At 40.3% G+C, this 19,284-nt stretch overlaps 1 protein-coding gene across 9 annotated transcripts in view; it reads right to left on the bottom strand.

Moving 5' to 3' along the window:
- Window positions 1-19,284, bottom strand: part of REEP3 (receptor accessory protein 3) — a 67,601-nt gene that overhangs the window by 22,280 nt on the left and 26,037 nt on the right. For 8 of the 9 annotated variants that reach the window (XM_077350746.1, XM_077350743.1, XM_077350744.1 and 5 more), the window contains one exon: window positions 12,755-12,827. In XM_077350746.1, the coding sequence (XP_077206861.1) occupies window positions 12,755-12,827 (73 nt within the window). Of the gene's footprint in view, window positions 1-8,656; window positions 8,830-9,906; window positions 9,925-12,754; window positions 12,828-19,284 lie in introns of those variants that run through there. The other variant, XM_077350748.1, reaches the window with a different exon arrangement.

Genomic DNA, 19,284 nt, shown 5'->3' with positions numbered 1-19,284 from the left:
AAAGTGAACTGCAGTATTAAGTTCAAGGATTTGCTCCCACGAGACATTTAATCTGTCTATTCTACAATTCCTACGCTGATGGATGTCAGATTTCATGCTTCAGAGTGGAGGACAAGAATCTATTCCTATCCATACTATATATGCCACCGCAAAAAGAGCCAGATGCTATTTGACTTTTTTTTTTAATGGAACCTGGCCTTCCAGTATTAGACAACGCTATAGATCAGGGGTAGTCAACCTGTGGTCCTCCAGATGTACATATACAATTCCCATGAGCCCCTGCCAGCATTTGCTGGCAGGGGCTCATGGGAATTGTAGTCCATGAACATCTGGAAGACCACAGGTTGACTACCCCTGCTATAGATTTTAAAAGAAACAAATCCAATGCCAATACAGGTCAACATATTATATCCACCATTCTGTTTCATGCATATTGAATAGGAAGATCTAAAAGCTCTAGGAAGTGCCCTGACCTGAATAGCTCAGCCTAGCCTGATCTCCTCAGATCACAGAAGCTAAGGGGGGGGGGGTCAAGACTTTGCTAGTATTTGGAAGGGAGACCGCCAAGGAATGATGACATGGAAGCAGACAATGGCAAGCTACCTCTGTCAGGAGAACCTCATGGGGCTGCCATATCACAGCGGTGACTTGACAGCACTATCCTCCATCAGAATTTCTGAACATTCCTAGTACTTTGTTAGCCAACACTAAAGGCAAACAGTGTCAAAAGGCCACCACTGGGAACAGTCAAGAAGGATAGAACAAGGTACAGAACCGGTTAATTCAGTAGACTTTTTGCGTCATCAAATAAAACTTTTATGAATTCAAATATAAAAGCCCCCAAAGATGTAATGTGTATGCTTCTCTCTTTTACTTGCATGGTAGATTGCTCCTACTGTAAATTCTTTTCAGTATCTCAAAAACACATATTTGAGACATTTTCTACACACCACTATACAAATACATGATAGACGCATATATACTACCTTATACCAGAAACCAACCGATCGACAAACATATCCACACACCTCCAGCTACCATCCTAAACATACCAAATAATTAATTGTCTACAGCCAGGCTCTACGATACAACCACAAATGTTTCAGTCCTACAGACAGATTCTCACATGAAAAATCTACAGCAAATCTTTTGGGAACTAAAATATCAATCAACCTGATGAAGTCACAAAACAGATTAACTATGCTAGAACAATACCCAATGAAAGCCTATTAAACGGCAGGCCCCAAAAGCAACAACAAAACACCACTATTAGTCACCTTAGTTACCTACAGCTCTCAACTCAAAACAGTTCGAGGCATCATCAAGGACCTTTTATAGTTCATTGTCATGAGCACTTTTCTTGCACACAGCCAGCCCCCAATCTTAACCTAGGGCAGCTTCTAATTTGAACATGGACACTGATATCAGAACTTGCAATCAACTCCGATACCAACTTTCCCGCCACAGTGCCATCACTGGACTTAACATCAACTACACTGGACTTAACATCAACTACACCATTTCAGGCTCATTCACTTGCTCATCTTCTAACACTGCATATGCCATTAAATGCCAACAATGCTTTTTGTTCTCTACATAAAGCAAGGTCAAAACCTCAGCCAAAAGACAATTGTATACAAATCTGATATTGAGAATCACAACTGAGAAACCTGTAGGAGAATAACATTTCCTGCATTATTTACCACCCTGAGAAGGCCACAGACTAGTCAGGTCCCCCCAGCAGTTGGATATCCTGCTCAGAAAATGACCTATCTGAAAAACTCTTGGCTCCTACTTTTGAAGTGTGGTAATTGGCTAGATAGGGTCTCCATATTAAAGCCCCCCCTCTGAGCATAATGTCAAATGTCTAGTCATCAAGCAGGCCAAAGGTGAAGTGGTGCAGTTCTAAATCCCAGCCAGTGTGGGTTCTTTAAGAAGCTGCAATATTTGGTAGTTGCTCTGAGTAGATTGGTAGTATAAATAATCCAACTTCCTATTTTACATGAGTTATTAGGATAAAACAAAGAATAAAACCCAGATGATTGGGCCACTGAACTATACATGCAAATATCTTTTGAAGAGTTAATTCTTTCAGATTTTCACTCAAGAGCCTATGCTAGCTCTAAGGAAATACTTCACAAAAATGCTAACTTCCAATTCCTTTGTTTATACGGTTTTAAAATTATTTGATTATTTTAAAGAGATTATCTTTTAAATGGTGCTTTCTTTGCAGACATTTCTCTAAGGGGTCAAAGTGGGTTTGAAATAAAATTAAGGGCATGGATCTCATTTCACACGGCAGCTCGATGCAGAACTGCTCCAGTTTAAGCTCACTGAAATCAGGATTTTGCATCTGATCAAGTGGGCTTTAGCCCATGGAAGATTATGCTCTAATAAATCCACAGATACCAGGTGCCACAATATTGCTTTCTGTGTTTGCTGCAGGAGGCTAATGCAGCTATCCCACTGGAATTTGCAGTCAGGATTTATGCTTCCTTAAATGAACATATCTTATTTTTGTGTCTTTTATTTTAAAACACTGACTTAATTTAATGTTTCAAAATTTGTACCCCATTACAACTGGCTCCATGAAGCTTCTAGTTTGCTTAATGGACATATACTCCAGAATCTTGAATTACACTTGTTTTAAACCCAAGCTATTTTTTCCTTACTTCCTTGGCATTGAAGTCTTGTGTTCAGTCTACAAAGTTCACATGAAGGTCAGCTTTTCAGATAAGACAGCCCATCAGTGCAGTAACTTTAGCTGGCATGTACACTAATTTAACTCTGTTCCTTCAGGCTTAAAATACTCTAATTCCTTTGAGAGTTAAGCTTAGGATATCATCACATGACTAGCGTTCTGTTCAATCTCAATGCTAAGAAGTCTGTCTAAACCCGAAGAATTTTAAGGCATAAAGGGAATGAGAGAGGGCATGTTTCAAGACATGAGCTCATAGTTACTAAAATTGATTTAACAAGCTATGCTGTCCACTGATTAAGCAGTTTTAAGTATCCACATACTATCTAATAAATGCTGAATCCTCATATTTGCGCATTTTTATAGATTTAGGTGGGTAGCTGAATTGGTCTGAAGCAACAAAACAAAATTCGAGTCCAGTGGCACCTTTAAAACCAACAGTTTTATTCAAAGCTTTTATTTGCATTTACACTTCAGATACATTGAAATGGAAGTTATCAATCAATATACATCGGTAGAAGGTTAGCAGCAATTAGCATACAATGTAAAGATGTCTGTTAGATGCAAAGACCAAACAGGAATACCAAGCTCAGTTTACATGATCACCATTTGTTTGGATTTGATTCTGGGGGGAAGACATGGTGAAGCAATTAAATACATCAAAATTGGAGACTGATGTGTAAATGTAACCTCCTTAACTCTGGAATGCTGCAAGTACTTAACTGAGACTCCCCTCCATCTGTCTCCCCTCAAGCATGAATGTAACTAACAGCATCCTTTTCTTTAAAGTATGGTGATTGGTTGTGTAGCGTTAAGTCTCCTCTGTCACCAGACTAGAGAAATACATTCCAATCTACCATTCCAAATTACATTCTATTCCTTCTGTTACATTACAATCAGTATTCCAAATAAGAAATACATTAAAATAAAGAGGATGACCCTTTTTGGTGAGAATACAGATGTGAGGACTAAATGAGATTTGTACATGTATTCATCTAAGAAACCAATATCTCTGTTTAGTCCTGAGGTGCTTTTTATTCCAAGTGTAGTAATAACTTATAATTCAGCAATTTCTCTTTCCAGTCTATGCTACATATTTTGCCATTTCTACAAACTCACTATAGGTTATATCAAAATTGCTATATTCAAAACTATTTATTCTGCACTACAACATGTACACTTTTAAACTGTTTCTCATTTGAAATTCTTCTCCAGCTTACATAATACAAATCCTGTAATTGATCTGTTCCTCAAAGAGTCTGTTAATTTCAAAATTACTGCATAGTTAGCAAGTTCATTTCCTCATTCTTCTAAGCTTGGGCAGACCTCTCATTTCCTCTCATTTGCAGGAGCTGGGAGGCTGGTGCTCCGTGGGGCAGAGTGGAGCTTGCGGCGGCGGTCCCCAAGGTTCCTTTGGCAGCGGCTGGTGGCTGGTTGCGCCGGGGGGCGAAGTGTTGGCAGCAGCCGGGAGAACGGCGGGGCTGGGCGGAAGCAAATGGCAGGGCCCGGAGGACTTACCCCGCGGACTGCGAGTACAATCTGCGAGGTGAGTCTGCGGCCGGTCTGGCGAGGCTCCCCATTGGCGGCTTGGCCCTGGATGGACACTCGGAGGGACCAATCAGATAATTCTAGCTGCACAGATAATTCTAGCTGCTGATAGCATATATTTAAATTTCTTCCAAAGTCTTGATAATTTATTAGGATCTTGATAATCTTGATAATTTTTTAGCAAATACAGCATATTTTTAGCTTCCATTGGGGAATTAAATTTTAATATGTTCTACATTTTTCCATATATTTTCTTGACATAGTGTTTTCTTTTTTACAAATCCACCTTTTTACAAGTCCACTACATATGGTTAAAAGGTTCCATCTATTTCTTGACATTTTGAGCATTTGTCTACTTTCTCAATATCCTTCGTAGTTACATACCAAAGCACTTCTTAGTAGTTCAACACCTGGCAGGCTATAAACTTAATTTTTTCCCCATAACTGTCCCCATTGATCCATAGGAATTTGCTTCAAAAATTCTGCAGCCATGTAACCATATTTTTCACCAGTCGTTCTGTTTTAAAAGAAGTAATAACATATATCCATTGTAGTAAGTGATCTTTGTTTTGTAATCAGCTCATATTTTGAAATACATTTAGTAGCAAATGGCCTGTTAAATTATCAAATGCCTTCTCTGTATCCAGAAATAAAAATGCTCCTTACTTCCTTATCTTGCTCTCAAATTCAATTGCATCTACTATAATATGTATATTATTTTTCATATACCTTGTACTAAAATAATAGTTTTAAATCATGTTTCATGAAACTTTGGTTCAGGCTTTGGCTCCGTGAATGTTTTAGTGGGCTGCATGAGAAAGTCTTGGCTCCCTGAAGAAGAAGAAGAGTTGGTTCTTATATGCTGGCCCTGGCAGCAGACACAGCACAATTTCCATTTCCTTCCAGGACATGGGCTGCGACGTCCTCCTCCGAGAGAAATTCTTCTTCTACTCTCCTGGTCGCCATGAGGCCCTCTTAGCACAATGGGGGGGGGGGTCCCAAAAACGGCGCAAAAAGCCGCTGCCTCGCCTGAAGCCTCAGACGGCTTAGAGGCTCCCAACCGCCCGAAGTGCAAGAAAGAAAGTCAAGAGGGAAAGAACTTCTTAGAGATTAGGTAAGGAGGTTAGAAAAATAGGAAAGAGATAGAAGTTATTTTTAATAAGGCCCGCTAGCTGAGCTAGAAGGACGTGCTCTCCCTCATCAAGAAGCAGGAAAGAACTGGAGAAGAGAGGCACGCCCACTCGAGAAGAAGGAGGGGGGGGAAAGTGAGCCTGCCTCCCTAAACCGGAGAATGGAACAACCCAAGATATCTTCCGCCTCTGGTGAAGAAGAGTTGGTTCTTACATGCCACTTTTCGTTACCCGAAAGCGTCTCAAAGCAGTTTATAGTCAATTTCACTTTCTTCTCCCCACAACAGACACCCTGTGAAATGGGTGAGGCTGAGAGAGCCCTGATGTCACTGCTCAGTCAGAACAGTTTTATCATTGCTGTGGGGAGCCCAAGGTCACCCAGCTGGCTGCAGGTGGGAGAGTGCAGAACCAAACCCGGCTCACCAGATTAAAAGTCCGCACTCCTAACCACTACACCAAACTGGCTCTCAAGTTAGTATTTCCAATTAGCTGAACCTGTGTCCTTGAGAAGGCTAACATTGTCCACATACACTGTTCAGACAACTAGCTTCAGTTGTTCCCCATTAAACATGTTTTGAGAATGGGCCTTCAGTTAGGTGCTTCAGCATTCCATCTCCTAGCCTAAGATTGGCTCATCTACCTTGACAATAGTAGCCCAATTGGCTTATTAATAAACTAGCAGGGGCTCATGGGAATTGCAATCCATAGACATCACGGAGATTTATAGAAAGATAGTTTATCTAATAGATCAGAATGCAGATTGCATCTGCTTCAGGTATTTTGGCTCTCTTTTACGTTGGGTCTATCCAGAATTTTCAGAAATTCTCTTACTAGTGGCAATCTGCCAGTCTTTCAAAATAAGTGAGTTTCGGGACAGATCTTTGCAAACAAACCAAACAGAACATAGGTTTATAAAAAGGAAAGGGAAAATACAAGTAGAAGGGGAGAGTCAATCTTCACTGGGAAAAGCCTTCATTCTTCACTGACTTTGGTGTCATCAGAACCCAAATAGAGTTTAAGTAAATCAGCCTGTCCCTCCACTGATTCATCTGGCAGCTGAATCTCCTCTGTGGGGAGGAAGGTGAGGATAGAGGAATAAATTCTCTATTTCCTGACATAATATTTCTACAGAGGGATAAGTCTGGAGCCATTAAGAACGCTCCTTTTCCCTGAAGTCTGAAAATAGTTAATTTTGTACTTCAGTACAGAGGTTAGTTTAGGTATCAACAATGTTTGCATGGCATTAGCAGAGAAGTGCTTTTTCAGTAAAATGTATAGCATTATGAGCACTTCATTAGCAGTTTGCTGTAGCTTTCAGAGTTTCTTTCCCCAGCATGTATTTAAAATGTATGTTTCTGAGAATCCGAGAACTAAAATACCAGATTATTAACAACCACACCAGTGTGTGAGGAACTAATGACCACCAAATACCTTACTTAACAAAATGACACAAGAGAAATGCCAAAGTCCAAGTACATTATCTTCACACGACAAGGAGACTTTGCAATTTTAGCCCATGAGGGAATCAAAGTTCAGTCTTGTGTTTCATTCTCTATCACGTCTATACTAAAGTTTAAACAGACTAATGAAACAGATGGTGCTAAAAGAAGTGCACAACACAAACTTCAGTATGTCCAATGAGGCACCAGGTTTCCCTTTGAAGATCACTAATAATTGTGTCTTAACTTAGATTTATTGTTCTCATGTCAGAATTCCTGAGGGAAAAGTGACTAGCATATAGTTAAAGTTTAGACCAGGAAGAATATACTAACTACTGACAGTATAATGCCAATGAATTCCTTCTGGGGAAATTACTCTTTTTGGGAAAGAAACATTTAAAATGAAAATTAAAATAAAATTGAAATGAAAATTATGGACAAAATTAAAGAAGATGGGATGCTTTTTACAAGTAGGGTACACAAGAGATACTTCTACTGTCCACCTCTTCAGTCTTGTTACACACCCTGACACAGACCTGCCTTTAGCAACAAACAGGCTTAATAAGTTAAAAGCACCTCCAGAGCCCTGTGCAGTTTACCAACAACTGTTTACACCTGGCACTAACCTTCATATGAAAAAAGCTCTATTCCAATTATTCCTTAAACCAGAATAGTTCCAAACTTTGGCCTATCCATTAGCATTAAAAAAATCAGGATGCCTAAAGTACAAAGATAGTAGGCTGCAAATTTGCTCCATTCAGAAAGCTAACGTTTATCCCATTCAACTATCTCTATATTGCCAGTAACCACTCTTTAATTTCTTTCAGAAGAAAATGCCATGCAATGTCATATTTTCAATCAGGTAGTACAACAGTAACTCAGTGCAATGTAAAAGTCACACTTAGCTGGGTAGTACACCACCACGTTGACGTTGTAGTAAACATAAACATCTTTAAATGTCCCGTGGCGCCTGCAGGACTAAATAAAAGAGTAAGCCCTGTCAGGGAGGAGTTAGGGCGGGCCCTGTCCGGGATAAAAACTCGGAGGGACCAATCAGGAGCCGCAAAGCGGCTCCTGATTGGTCCCTCCGAGTGTCCATCCAGGGCCAAGCCGCCAATGGGGAGCCTTGCCAGACCGCCCGCAGACTCACCTCGCAGATTGCGCTCGCAGTCCGCGGGGTAAGTCCTCCGGGCCCTGCCATTTGCTTCCGCCCAGCCCCGCCGTTCTCCCGGCTGCTGCCAACACTTCGCCCCCCGGCGCAACCAGCCACCAGCCGCTGCCAAAGGAACCTTGGGGACTGCCGCCGCAAGCTCCACTCTGCCCCACGGAGCACCAGCCTCCCAGCTCCTGCAACACCACCCCAGGTAGGCACCAGGCCCACAGGACGCCCCCGCCCTTGCCAGGTAGGGCCGCACAGCCCCGCTGCCCTCTTCGCGCGCCCTGCTAGCGCCCACTGCATTTTGCCTGCAGCAGGCTTCTTTACTAGTGGGAGAAATAAAACTGTCTGTGAAAGTGATCAAATAATAATGTTTGTGTGAATAACAACTGAATTTCAAGGGTATTGATTGGCTGTTTTGGCAAAGAATTATTGGCTGTATTTGGATGTGTGACACAGTTTACTAATGTAACAGAATTAATTTTTGCTATATATTCCCATGATCATGTAAGGAATTCTTAATCTGACGAAGAGTGCTTGCACTAGAAAGCTCAAACTCTGAATAAATCTTTGTTGGTCTTAAAGATGCTACTGGACTCTGATTCCATTGTGGTACTTCAGACCAACACGGCTACCCGTTTGAATAAATCTATTCAATTATCCAGTGGTATATTATCTGGTCTACCTGAAGAGTCCAGTCATCTTTGTTGCCATTTGTCATCTGGGATGTTTTCTAGCATTCATCCTCCTGGGTTTTAAATCTTCTTCGGTTCTAGGAGCTAGACTCTAACCTCTTCCCAGTTTCTTGTAATTTCATTAAAGCAATGACAGAAGTGCATCATTTAAATAGTGGGATACCTGTGGGATAATTGAAAAATCTGTGAGGGAGGGAAATCTTATCTGTCCTGATCCCCCAATTTCTCCATTTTCTCCCTTCCATTTCCTCTACTGAATTAGTTCCTCCTTTCTCAGACCTCCAGCTGACCAAACCCCCAAAACAGCTGGACATCAGAGGAAAAGCTAAAACAAGAAGTATATCCTTTCAGATACTTGCTCTTGCTGTAGCTACCCATCTAATGGTGGGAGTGGGCAGGTAAGGACAAGATTTCCCTTCCATTCCCCATTTACAGTTGGGGACAGTGGTGACTGCAAAAAGCATTAAGCAGGAAGCACAGAGGGCACATGTTCTGCTCGGACCTTTCCCCCCTCTGATGCACACCTGGTTGGGAAGCATCAAGTGTTGCCAGTGCTACAGTGCACCTCAACTCCTGATTCCTCATTCAGCCATGAAAAATAAATACGTGAAGTAACGAAATGGAAATATGAACATTATACTATGTCACCATTGTTGAATATCATACAGAAATTCAATATCACACAAATCTTCCAAAGTAGCCTAAATTCATGCCTAGCTTTTCCCTCAATACATTGATACTCACATTGAGTTGACCTACAGTATCTGAAGCTACGTAGCAGTTAATATTATCAGCCAAAACAAAATGACATTTAAGGAACCAAGCTGAGTCCTTTTCAGCCATTCTCCATATTATATCACCTGTCTTCTTCCTATAGCATCTAAGGCTTCCCTTGCATTTCTAGCCCTTTTTAGAATACTTGCTCTCCCTTAAAGGAGCACAGGTCTACTGTAGGAGTCATCAAGATTTCAAAAGAAGGCATGATTAAGATAGTATTTAGGTCCACACAAACTCCACAGGCAGGGAAGGTGGCATCGTCTTGTCTATGTGTACATCCATATCTAATCTTCAATCTCCCATTATGAGCCTGAGGATATGGACACTGTGTGGTTGCCTTATGTCCCAGTTTCCTATCTAATCTATGTAGATTGATGGTTAAAATTCTACTAGTAATGAACAGAAACACAAAGGGTCGTATCATACAAGTATGCTGCTGACAGAACTGGGGAAAAGTACTGACCCCACACAATTGTTCCTCAGGGCAGCTCCCTGATCTGCACAGCTTTTGGCCCGTGAGGATTTCACAGATACGAACAATGCCTCCAAAATGTGCTGGGGAAAGTTCTTCTATCACTGGAATATCAACGGAATAGAACACCGTAATTTTTTATAATTCTGAAGGTTCTGCTTGCCTTTATAGAAATTAATCAAGTATAGAAATTAAAAGCAACATTTGGGTTGTGAAGAAAGGCTCAACTACAACTGCAGTGCCTACCCTCAAGCAAGAATCTTTTAGAATGCCTAAACAGGTCACAAGAACCAACAACCTTTGATCTCTTTAGACTAAAGGTTTGCCGGTATCTTGAATAACAGCTGACTTGTGTTGACTTTCCTATAGACAGCAGCCAAGGACCCAGAAGGGGGGCGGTTCCTGTACAATCACACCTCCAAGGACACACTATCTGCTCTACCTACCTTGCTAGTATTTTATGAAGACTGCAAGGAAATATGGTTGTAGCCCCTTTGAAAAAGGTTAAATATGTTTTGCATTCAGCTTTAAGGAATGCAACCCTTAGAGTACAATACTATGCAGAATTATTCCTGTTTAAACCCACTAAAATACATGGACTAAAATTGGAGTAAATTGCTTTAGAACTGTGCTGTTAGATCCAATCAGTGACACAGGTAGGTAATTTTGAACACTGGGCTCATCTTGGGACACTCCTTGTTAAGGTAATTCAAATGTGAAACTACAGTGTTGGTGTCCCATCCCCCAGCCCATAACTCTCACATTGTGATGGATCATTTTCACAAGAACAGGCAGCAGTAAAAAAAGGGTCAGCAATGTTAAAAGGGACAAACAGCAACCAAGAATGAATGATGTAAAAACAGACACGATAAATCAAGTGGAACAATAAATCTTAACAGGCCATATATCAAAGAATCTTGCTCACTGCTACATTATAACATTCTCAACAATGGATTCCATGATTTTGAGACCTACCTACATGTCCTTTAAATAAATTCAAAACAGTGATAGAAGCAGTAAGGGGAAGAGGGATCAATGTCCCTCAGTCCACACTAGTCAATTAATGAACTTTCAGAGAATGAATGGAACATCAAAAGGCCAAACAAGGAAATTTTAGCTTACTCATAATTTTTCTAGTTAATACCTAGCCTTGTCCATATTATCAGTTATAAGGACACATACCTCCTCAGACAATAATGATCCAGTGACTAAGCTCAACACTGATGGCTTGGGAGGTTTGTCTGTTGACGTGACTGGCAGAAAAAGCCTCAGTTAACTTCTAGAATGGAAAGGTGTTCTAGAACAATCCCTCACTTCCCAAGTCAAAGCCTGTGCAGTATTGGGCCTCACAAGAGCCTGTTCTCATCTAAGTAAGAGAAAGATGTACAGCTAATATTCATTCAGCCTGGTTCCCCTTAATCCCTCTGAAGAGTCAGTGCCAGGACTCACCATATCAGAGGAAATCCCCATTTGACCAATCTGATCTCAGGCTCCTTCCTTCTGCTGCCTTTAGAGGCGTTGGTTGGGTACTTCCCAGTTCTCCTTGTCTTGGTGAACTGAGGAAATGACATCTTAACTATCATACTAGAGGACTTAGAGACTCACATGCTGCCTACACCTTTTTGCATCTTCCTCTGGATAAATGTGATCAGTTGGAGCAAACTGAGGATCACAGTTCAAAATACAGCTTTCGAAAGGAAAGGAAATTTATTAACAAAATGAAAAGCTCAGATACCTTTTAATATGACAGCAAGCTTAGCAAAGAATCAAAAAGTAAATTCCCATTTCCTTTCCCCTAAGCTGACTACATACCTTAAAGGATGTTCACTTAAACTAGGCTACTTATTCTTGCAGTTTTAAAGAGTCAGAAGTAGTTCATTACCTCAGTTCCTTTGTGTGGAGTCTTCCCACATAGCAATCATTGGCACAATATGCTCAGGATGGAGATCAGGTTTAAACAAGAATGGCTTTTCCCTTCATGGTTTAAGGAGAAATGGCCAAGAGCCATTAAGTGATTCATCCTCATGGCCAAGGAATATATAACCTTTCTTTGTCCACCATCTTGTGAGTCTATCTTGAAGGGTAGGTGGTATCCCTTCCCTTTTGGTCTCTAGTCCTTGATCATTTAAATTTTGTATCCCTAGACGTGATTCTCAAACTGAGACATGAACTGGTAGACCTTTTGACACTCCCTTATAAAGTACCAAATTGCGCTGTGCCTGTAAAATGAATCATGCTTGAGTTGTTATTCCCTTAGTAAAAGCCAGTGTGGAGCTCATGGGGCAACTGCAGCATTCCATCAACCTTCTAATGAAGTTCTAACATGAAATTCTAGAGTGCAGGGCATTTCTCACCAGAGCCATTGATCAATGTAAGTTTGCAGAGCAACTAGGAGAGAAAAACATTTGCAATGGATTTGACTGCATGTGGGTGACAGCTCATTTTAGAGCTCCTCTTGGACCACAAATGCAGTGATGGAAGCCTATTTCTGCTTGCATCCATTCCAATATAAAAGATAGGTTAATTACCAATGCGCTGCTCGATATACCTTGAGTACTGCTTGATCTGTTTTGACTAATGCTTCAGCTTGTGTAGGCCAAGGAAGTGAATGGGGTATTTAAGGAGGACAACCAGTATGGTGTAGCAATTAGTGTGAGAGGATGAAAGGGGTTCTAGGCCTTGCTGTGCCACAAAAGTTCACTTGGTGAAGACGGGTTAGTTGCTGTTAGAAACTACTGTAAATTTTTGTGCCTGGGCAAAAATCTGCATGACCTGATTGCACCTTAACACCATCCAAATAAAATCTAAACAAATCAAAACTGAAAAAAGTAATACTTACATATTCCTTTACGTTTTTCGACTTTACAGCTTTGTATGAATAATAAGCAGGATACAGCATTCCAAAGACCAACCTGTTGAAAAACAAATATTCTAGGTTGGACAAAACTCACATTGATCAAATAATGTATGCACAACACAACCTTAGATTTACAACAGTCAAGGAAAAACAAAAGGCATGGGAAAAAGTGACTTTTCTTTCAGTCACTTCAAAGGCATCCTTTGACTCCTACAAGATCACCCAAGAACAACTGCTTTGGCTTTCCAGTACTACTGCTGTCATATCTGGCCAGTCCAAATAAAACAATGTAGACTCCCACACCAGCAAAAATTACATATTTCAACCACAAAGCCAACACAAACTTAAACATGCCTAGAATCCCTGAAATCCTAAACCCAATGTTAAATTGGACTTCTATGCATCTCTTCCCTACCGAATTTCATCATGCAAGAATCCTCAAATCTTTTCTGCAGTCAAGTAATTAGCTAGTTTGCTGTAAAAACATATTAGTACACATCTCAGAATTGTCTGGGGACCGAACTGCCCTTTCCCCACATTTCTTGTCGTATTCTCTCAAGACTATGTACAAAAGCCTTTAATAAAAAATTAAGAAATATCAGAACATCTCTGACCTTGAAGACCCTAAGGAGGTTGCCATAAGACAGCTGTGACTCGACAGCATTCACTGCCACCTCTATTACAAGGTAGTAAATTTCCTATTTGTCATTCCTATAGGAACACCCTCACACTCAAGATAGTGTCTAGATGGTTTGATGTACAGCTTCAGTAGTTTAATGGGTTGGGGCCCACTGAGCAGAAACACGTGGATTAGGGGTGACCTACAGAGGCTCATGATTAATTTAATGGGCAGCACAAAAATGTGGAACACTTCATGTGTTATAGAGAATGGTGTTGCATGGATCAGAAAAGGTAATTCCTTTCTAACTTGCCAGAAAACAAGCGAATAAATGAAATGTGTTGAGATTCCAGGTGAACAGCAACAGTCACAAATTACCTTGTGAACAGATTATTAGTAAGGCATTAAGGAAAACAAATCTGGTTATTTATCAGAACACAGTTGGCAAAAGTACAGTTTCTCCTGTCTTTTACTACATATCAAGTATTCTCAGTTCCTTACAGTTTACTGTGTCCCTCAAACCATACTGCACATGTGTAAATAGCACCATCCATTACCTGGACATTTTGACCACCAAAGTCTTTTGGATTAAAAGTGTTCTCAGACATTTTATTTAGAAAGTTTGTCCCTTGCCTATCTAGAGACACAACTCAAGGTAGTAAACAGAGCAAAAATGAAATAGATAAAAATACAATTATGTGAATACTACATAATCTAATAATCTATAATCTAAGGTACTTTGTAGCAAAGACATCTGTAAAAACAGTGAGGTCAACTTCAGGGTAGATAACTAAGTGGTTACAAAATGCAAAGGGAAACGTAAGGCTTCTATTGCAAGCAAGTGCTGCAAAGGGTCACTTGTTTTTGTGTACTTGCACATTTCTGTTAACAGCTTCACAGGAATAAAACCTGCCCAGTTCAATACTAATTGTATTTATTTATTTAAACCCTTCTTTTCTGTATTATCTCCTGGGAATTAAGGTGGCAAACAATGCAGCAATCAAGTTGAAGACACAAATTATGATTGCCCAATTAGTAAAATTAAAATACAGAGGACAAATTTAAAAGCACTGGGAATTTAACACATTAAAATGCGTATTTTTAGTAGGGATGTTAATTATCAGATCAGAAAAAGGTCATAATGCAGTTAGAGAATTAAGAGAAACAACCAACGGGCTAGCACTGGAAAGGAAACTCTAAGTGGGCACATCCCACAGGGCAGTTAAGTTGAACATTGAACAGTTCTGGGTATTTGTGTGATCTTGTACGAGTTTACAGTCTCTAACACTGCTCGGACTACCCTGCTTCGATTAAATTGTTTTAACATCTGAACAATTTAGACAGGATTTTATCCCTCTCCTTTTTCCTTTGCATTTTTTCTTTCCTGTTTCCTTATGATTCCCTACCTTTGCTATCTTAGTGCCATTAGAGCAGTGGTTCTCAACCTTCCTAACGCCGTGACCCTTTAATACAGTTCCTCATGTTGTGGTGACCCCAAACCATAAAATTATGCAAGTGTTCATTCACAGAAATCAAACAAAAACTGGCCAATGGCGTGAAAATCCATTGTTCATGATTGTATATAAATTGGGGTTTTCCCTGGGGTTTCTTAGTTCAGTTCTGCCTCGTCCCACCATGCCGATCTCGCTCTTTTCAGCTGCTCCAGACAGACGAACGTTCTATCTCGATCTACCCTGCAAGGCTGTTGTGTGGATGGTGCCCCCCGGCCAAGCTGCTTGCCCTGCCATGACCCCGGTGAAAGGGTAATTCGACCCGCAAAGGGTCCCGACCCCCAGGTTGAGAACCACTGCATTAGAGGTTAATGCTGTAGTGTTTGAGTAAGAACTGGGTGTTCCATATTTGAATTCCTGCTCTGCCATGGAAGCCTGATGGATCAACATGGGCCAATCATACACTCTCAGCTTAACCCACCACACAGGATTATTGTGAGGATAAAATGGAGAAGAGAACAAAGTGAGCCAGTTCAGAAGCTAATAATCTTGGTTACTCGGAAATAAACAAAACATTTTTTGTGTGACAAAATTTCTGATAGCTGTTTAGTTACATGGATAATGTTGGCAAGCAATTTGTGGGCTCTCTTTTTGTGGGGGTGAGGGCTTGCTTTTCATGACTCTGGTTGTGAAAACCATAATCAGGATATAAGCAAGCCACTTTGAGTCCCCAGTGGGAGAAAGGTGGAGAATAAAAGGTGGAGCTGGACTAGTAGTGACCTCAAGTTTTTACTGGCTACCAAGACCAACCAAGATTTGTGGTATGTCTGGGACCACTGAAGATGCCTTGGCTATTCAGAATGGTACTACTAGTATATTGCAGTATGCTTTATGCTTCAGAGGCATGTTTTTAATGGGCTTTTAATAAAAAATCAACTCAATGCCTTTGAGATAGTGTCTAAAAAGAAAAAAGCTGCCCACTCCTATTCTAAGGATGGGTATATAATTCTTCTCAGTCACCTAAATCAAGTATATTTCGCTGATTCTAACACCATAGCAACCAAGGAAACACAGGAAAGATTAAAAGGCTCCTGCAAAAACCTGCAACGTATTACCTTGTACTGGGAAAGAGTTCCCAGTCAGCAATCTACTACAATGTAGTGGACTGCAATGCTCCAGGGACCAGCTTGCTACCTAGTAACATTATTTTAGTTTGTGTGCTTTAGCAGCATGTTCAGGATTAAAGAGTCACATTCTTTCAATGAGGATTTTGTTTTTCTAAACTCAAAGAGCCAGCTTCTATTTAACACTTGGTTGCCATGGTAGCCTGGTGAACCATGCTTTAAATCACCAGATGGCTGTTTTCAATTCCAAACAGGTGCTGGCAACACTCCAGTTCTTTCAAGTATTTCCTACGCCCTCCATTTCTGAACAGAATAGGTTTCAGCAAATGTACGCAAGAGTCTGCTAGAGGTAGACTGCACATAATGGAGTATATGCATAACCTATTTACATTCACCTCAAACATGTTCTAACAACTGTCTCCCACCTACACTAGCCACCTAAAAGTGGTGTTAATGAGTTCAAGAATTCCATACAGCTTACGTGAATAAGACAAATAAATAAAAGTGATTACCACAGCAAGTTTTGCTTCTGGCCAATGAAAATAGCGCTCCTACAATTAAAAAAATGCTAGGCTGATGAAAATGAGTTTATATGAATAAAAACCAGCTTTCTGATATGGATCAAGCCAAGGTAACAGGGTTTTAAAAAGTGCTTTTCTTAACTGATTAAATCTGTATACAACTGACATCTCACATACACCTGACAAAAACTTCCTTTCTCTAATAAAGATAAACCAATACTGTCTCTCACTAATGTGGGACTATATGAAGTCTTCTTTTAAGAAAATGGGACATTTTGTGGGGCATTATTTTGCTTATTTGGTATATAAGACACCTTTCTCACATTTACTTCAATATAAGCCAATATAGAAAAACCATCGGATACTCATCAAGAAGAGTCCTTCTCTGAGGACAGGAGGACATCTCGGTGGGTGCTTCCCACCTCTCTTCAAGGGAGGCAGGACTAAATTGAATTTCTTGTCTCCTGGTGGGAACACCCTCCTCCTCCAAATTTGTAACTCAACAATATGAAAACAAGGCAATCAGGAAAAGGTAAGGGAACAGGAAGCACAATAGAGCTAAAGCTATCCTGAATCATAAATGCAACTGCCTAATTTGGTTAACTTCCTCTCATTAGGGGAACTGGACGTCTCTAATGAATTTTTGTTGTTGTACAGATTCTAAGAAAGACCCTTCTCGGTGAATATTCCACTGAGACCAGGAGGACATCTTGGTGGAACTTCCAAGAAAAGTCCCATTACTAGAGTGGGTAAGCTTAGTCGGAACCATAACATGCTGGAGGAACCTTGTGCCCTAGGGCAGCATCTGCTGTGACCAGATTGTCAATCTTGGCCACCAGGAAATGAATAAAATGTGAATGCCTGAACAAGGATAGACCATCCAGGCTTAGAACAGTCAATGGTGCTGCTACCTGCCTGTGCAATGTACTTAACCGCAGACCGGTTCTAATGCCATTCTTCAGAAAATCCAGGATCCTTGTTATTTGAGGGGCTATGAATTCTACTGCTTTCCTTCCATGAGGCACTGTATATCCTGACAGTAGATATGTGCTGTGATGCCAAAATAGTCTTTGTTTCCTCTGAACTGTAGCCTTTGCATTTTAAAGCCAGCCTTTAAGTCTCCATGAGATCAAGTACAAGCATCCAGGAGGTGGATGCCTGAGGATACCCTGCTGTAGAAGATCTGGTATTGCTGGTAGAAACAGGTGAAGCAGGTCTGACATCTCGAGAACTGCTGAAAACCACAGGCACCTTGACTACCAGGAAGACCTCCACTCTTAATAGTTTGAATGTTCTTAATAGTCTGGGTAGTACCAGGACTGCTGGGAAGACCAGGTGGCCAAAGAGCCACCAGCAGAACCACCAGTTCTGCCTTTGGATGCTGATACCTAGTACAAAATTTTCAACTTATCAATATCCGAAGTATCATAGTTATTACATTTCACTTATGAGTATGAGCCAATAACACATATTATATAGGCAAGAGCTCTACTTTTTCTGGGGCTGCTTCACCACATGTACGTAGAGCTCTTGCCTACGTGATATGTGTTATTGGCTCATACTCATAAGTGAAATGTAATAACTATGACATTTTGTTCAGATATTGTCTGGCAATCACTGAAGAAGATATAGAAAGTGGGATAAAAACACTTGGAACTTGGTTTGGTTGTTGGAAATTACTGAATATTGATAAGCTGAAAATTAGGAATATATTCATTTAAAAAGAAAAAAAAAAGACTTTTCTGCCATTTTGATTTCCATTTCTGACTTCTCATTGTTCTAGGCAGCTTCCAATAATAGTTCAAAAACATTTCTAATTAAAACTCCAAACTCCAAATATGAATACATGAAAGCCTAAAATGCTTCAAGTGAGTAGCCAAGTTGGTCTGAAGTAGCAGAACGAAGTTTGAATCCACTGGCAGCTTTAAGGCCAACAAAGGGATAATCTTTTATGTGTAAACACACTTCTGCAGATACAAATACAGTATCTGAAGAAATATGTTTGCACACAAAAGCTTTTATCTTGATTAAAACTTTGGTCTTAAAGGAGTCACTGGACTCAAAACTTTGTTCACCCTAAATTGCTTAAGTCTTCCACAGCAGTTGTTTGAAGCTCAATGAAATGCAAAAACATTAATTTTGTATTTTAAAGTGGGAGATCTTAAATAAAAATGCACTGTATTCACTGAATTTGATATTAGAATCTAAGAAATACATCATTAAACCGAAGGCTCTGTATTGGAATCACTAACCTTTCCAGGGATTCAGGAACTTGAACGAGGAATCTCGCAAACCTAAAGCTGTAATCGAACTTAATTATCTGGCATAGTCAAGCCCTGCAAATGACTTTTCAGACCAACATGCATGCCAAATTAACCCATAATTTGCAGGCAGAATTAAGCTTCAGGGAGAGACACTTTATAGCCTTGCTTGGAACAAAGCACATTTCAGGTCTGGATCAAGTATAAATATCTCTGGGTCCTGTACTAGTCTCAACACCTACTGTTAATTATGCCACAATTTTGTTTATTTGCATTCTTATAGGCCACAACAATATATAAACTTAGTCACATTTTAGGACTTGCTAGGAACAACAAGTGAGGAAGAGGTATCTCGAGAGCTTTGTCATTCACAAGGTCACACCACCACTGTGATTCAGCTAAGAAAACTCTTCTACAGTGAACTAAACCAGACAAGTCAGTAGGGACAAGGAAACACGATCAGCCGCATCTAGAATAGCATGCCTGGTCACAGTCACCTATTGCACCTGTAGAATACTGATCAACATTCAGTGTAA

This window comes from Paroedura picta, chromosome 8 (genome assembly GCF_049243985.1).
Source record: "Paroedura picta isolate Pp20150507F chromosome 8, Ppicta_v3.0, whole genome shotgun sequence".
Lineage (NCBI taxonomy): Eukaryota > Metazoa > Chordata > Lepidosauria > Squamata > Gekkonidae > Paroedura > Paroedura picta.
This window is presented reverse-complemented; position numbering and strand designations above follow the sequence as displayed.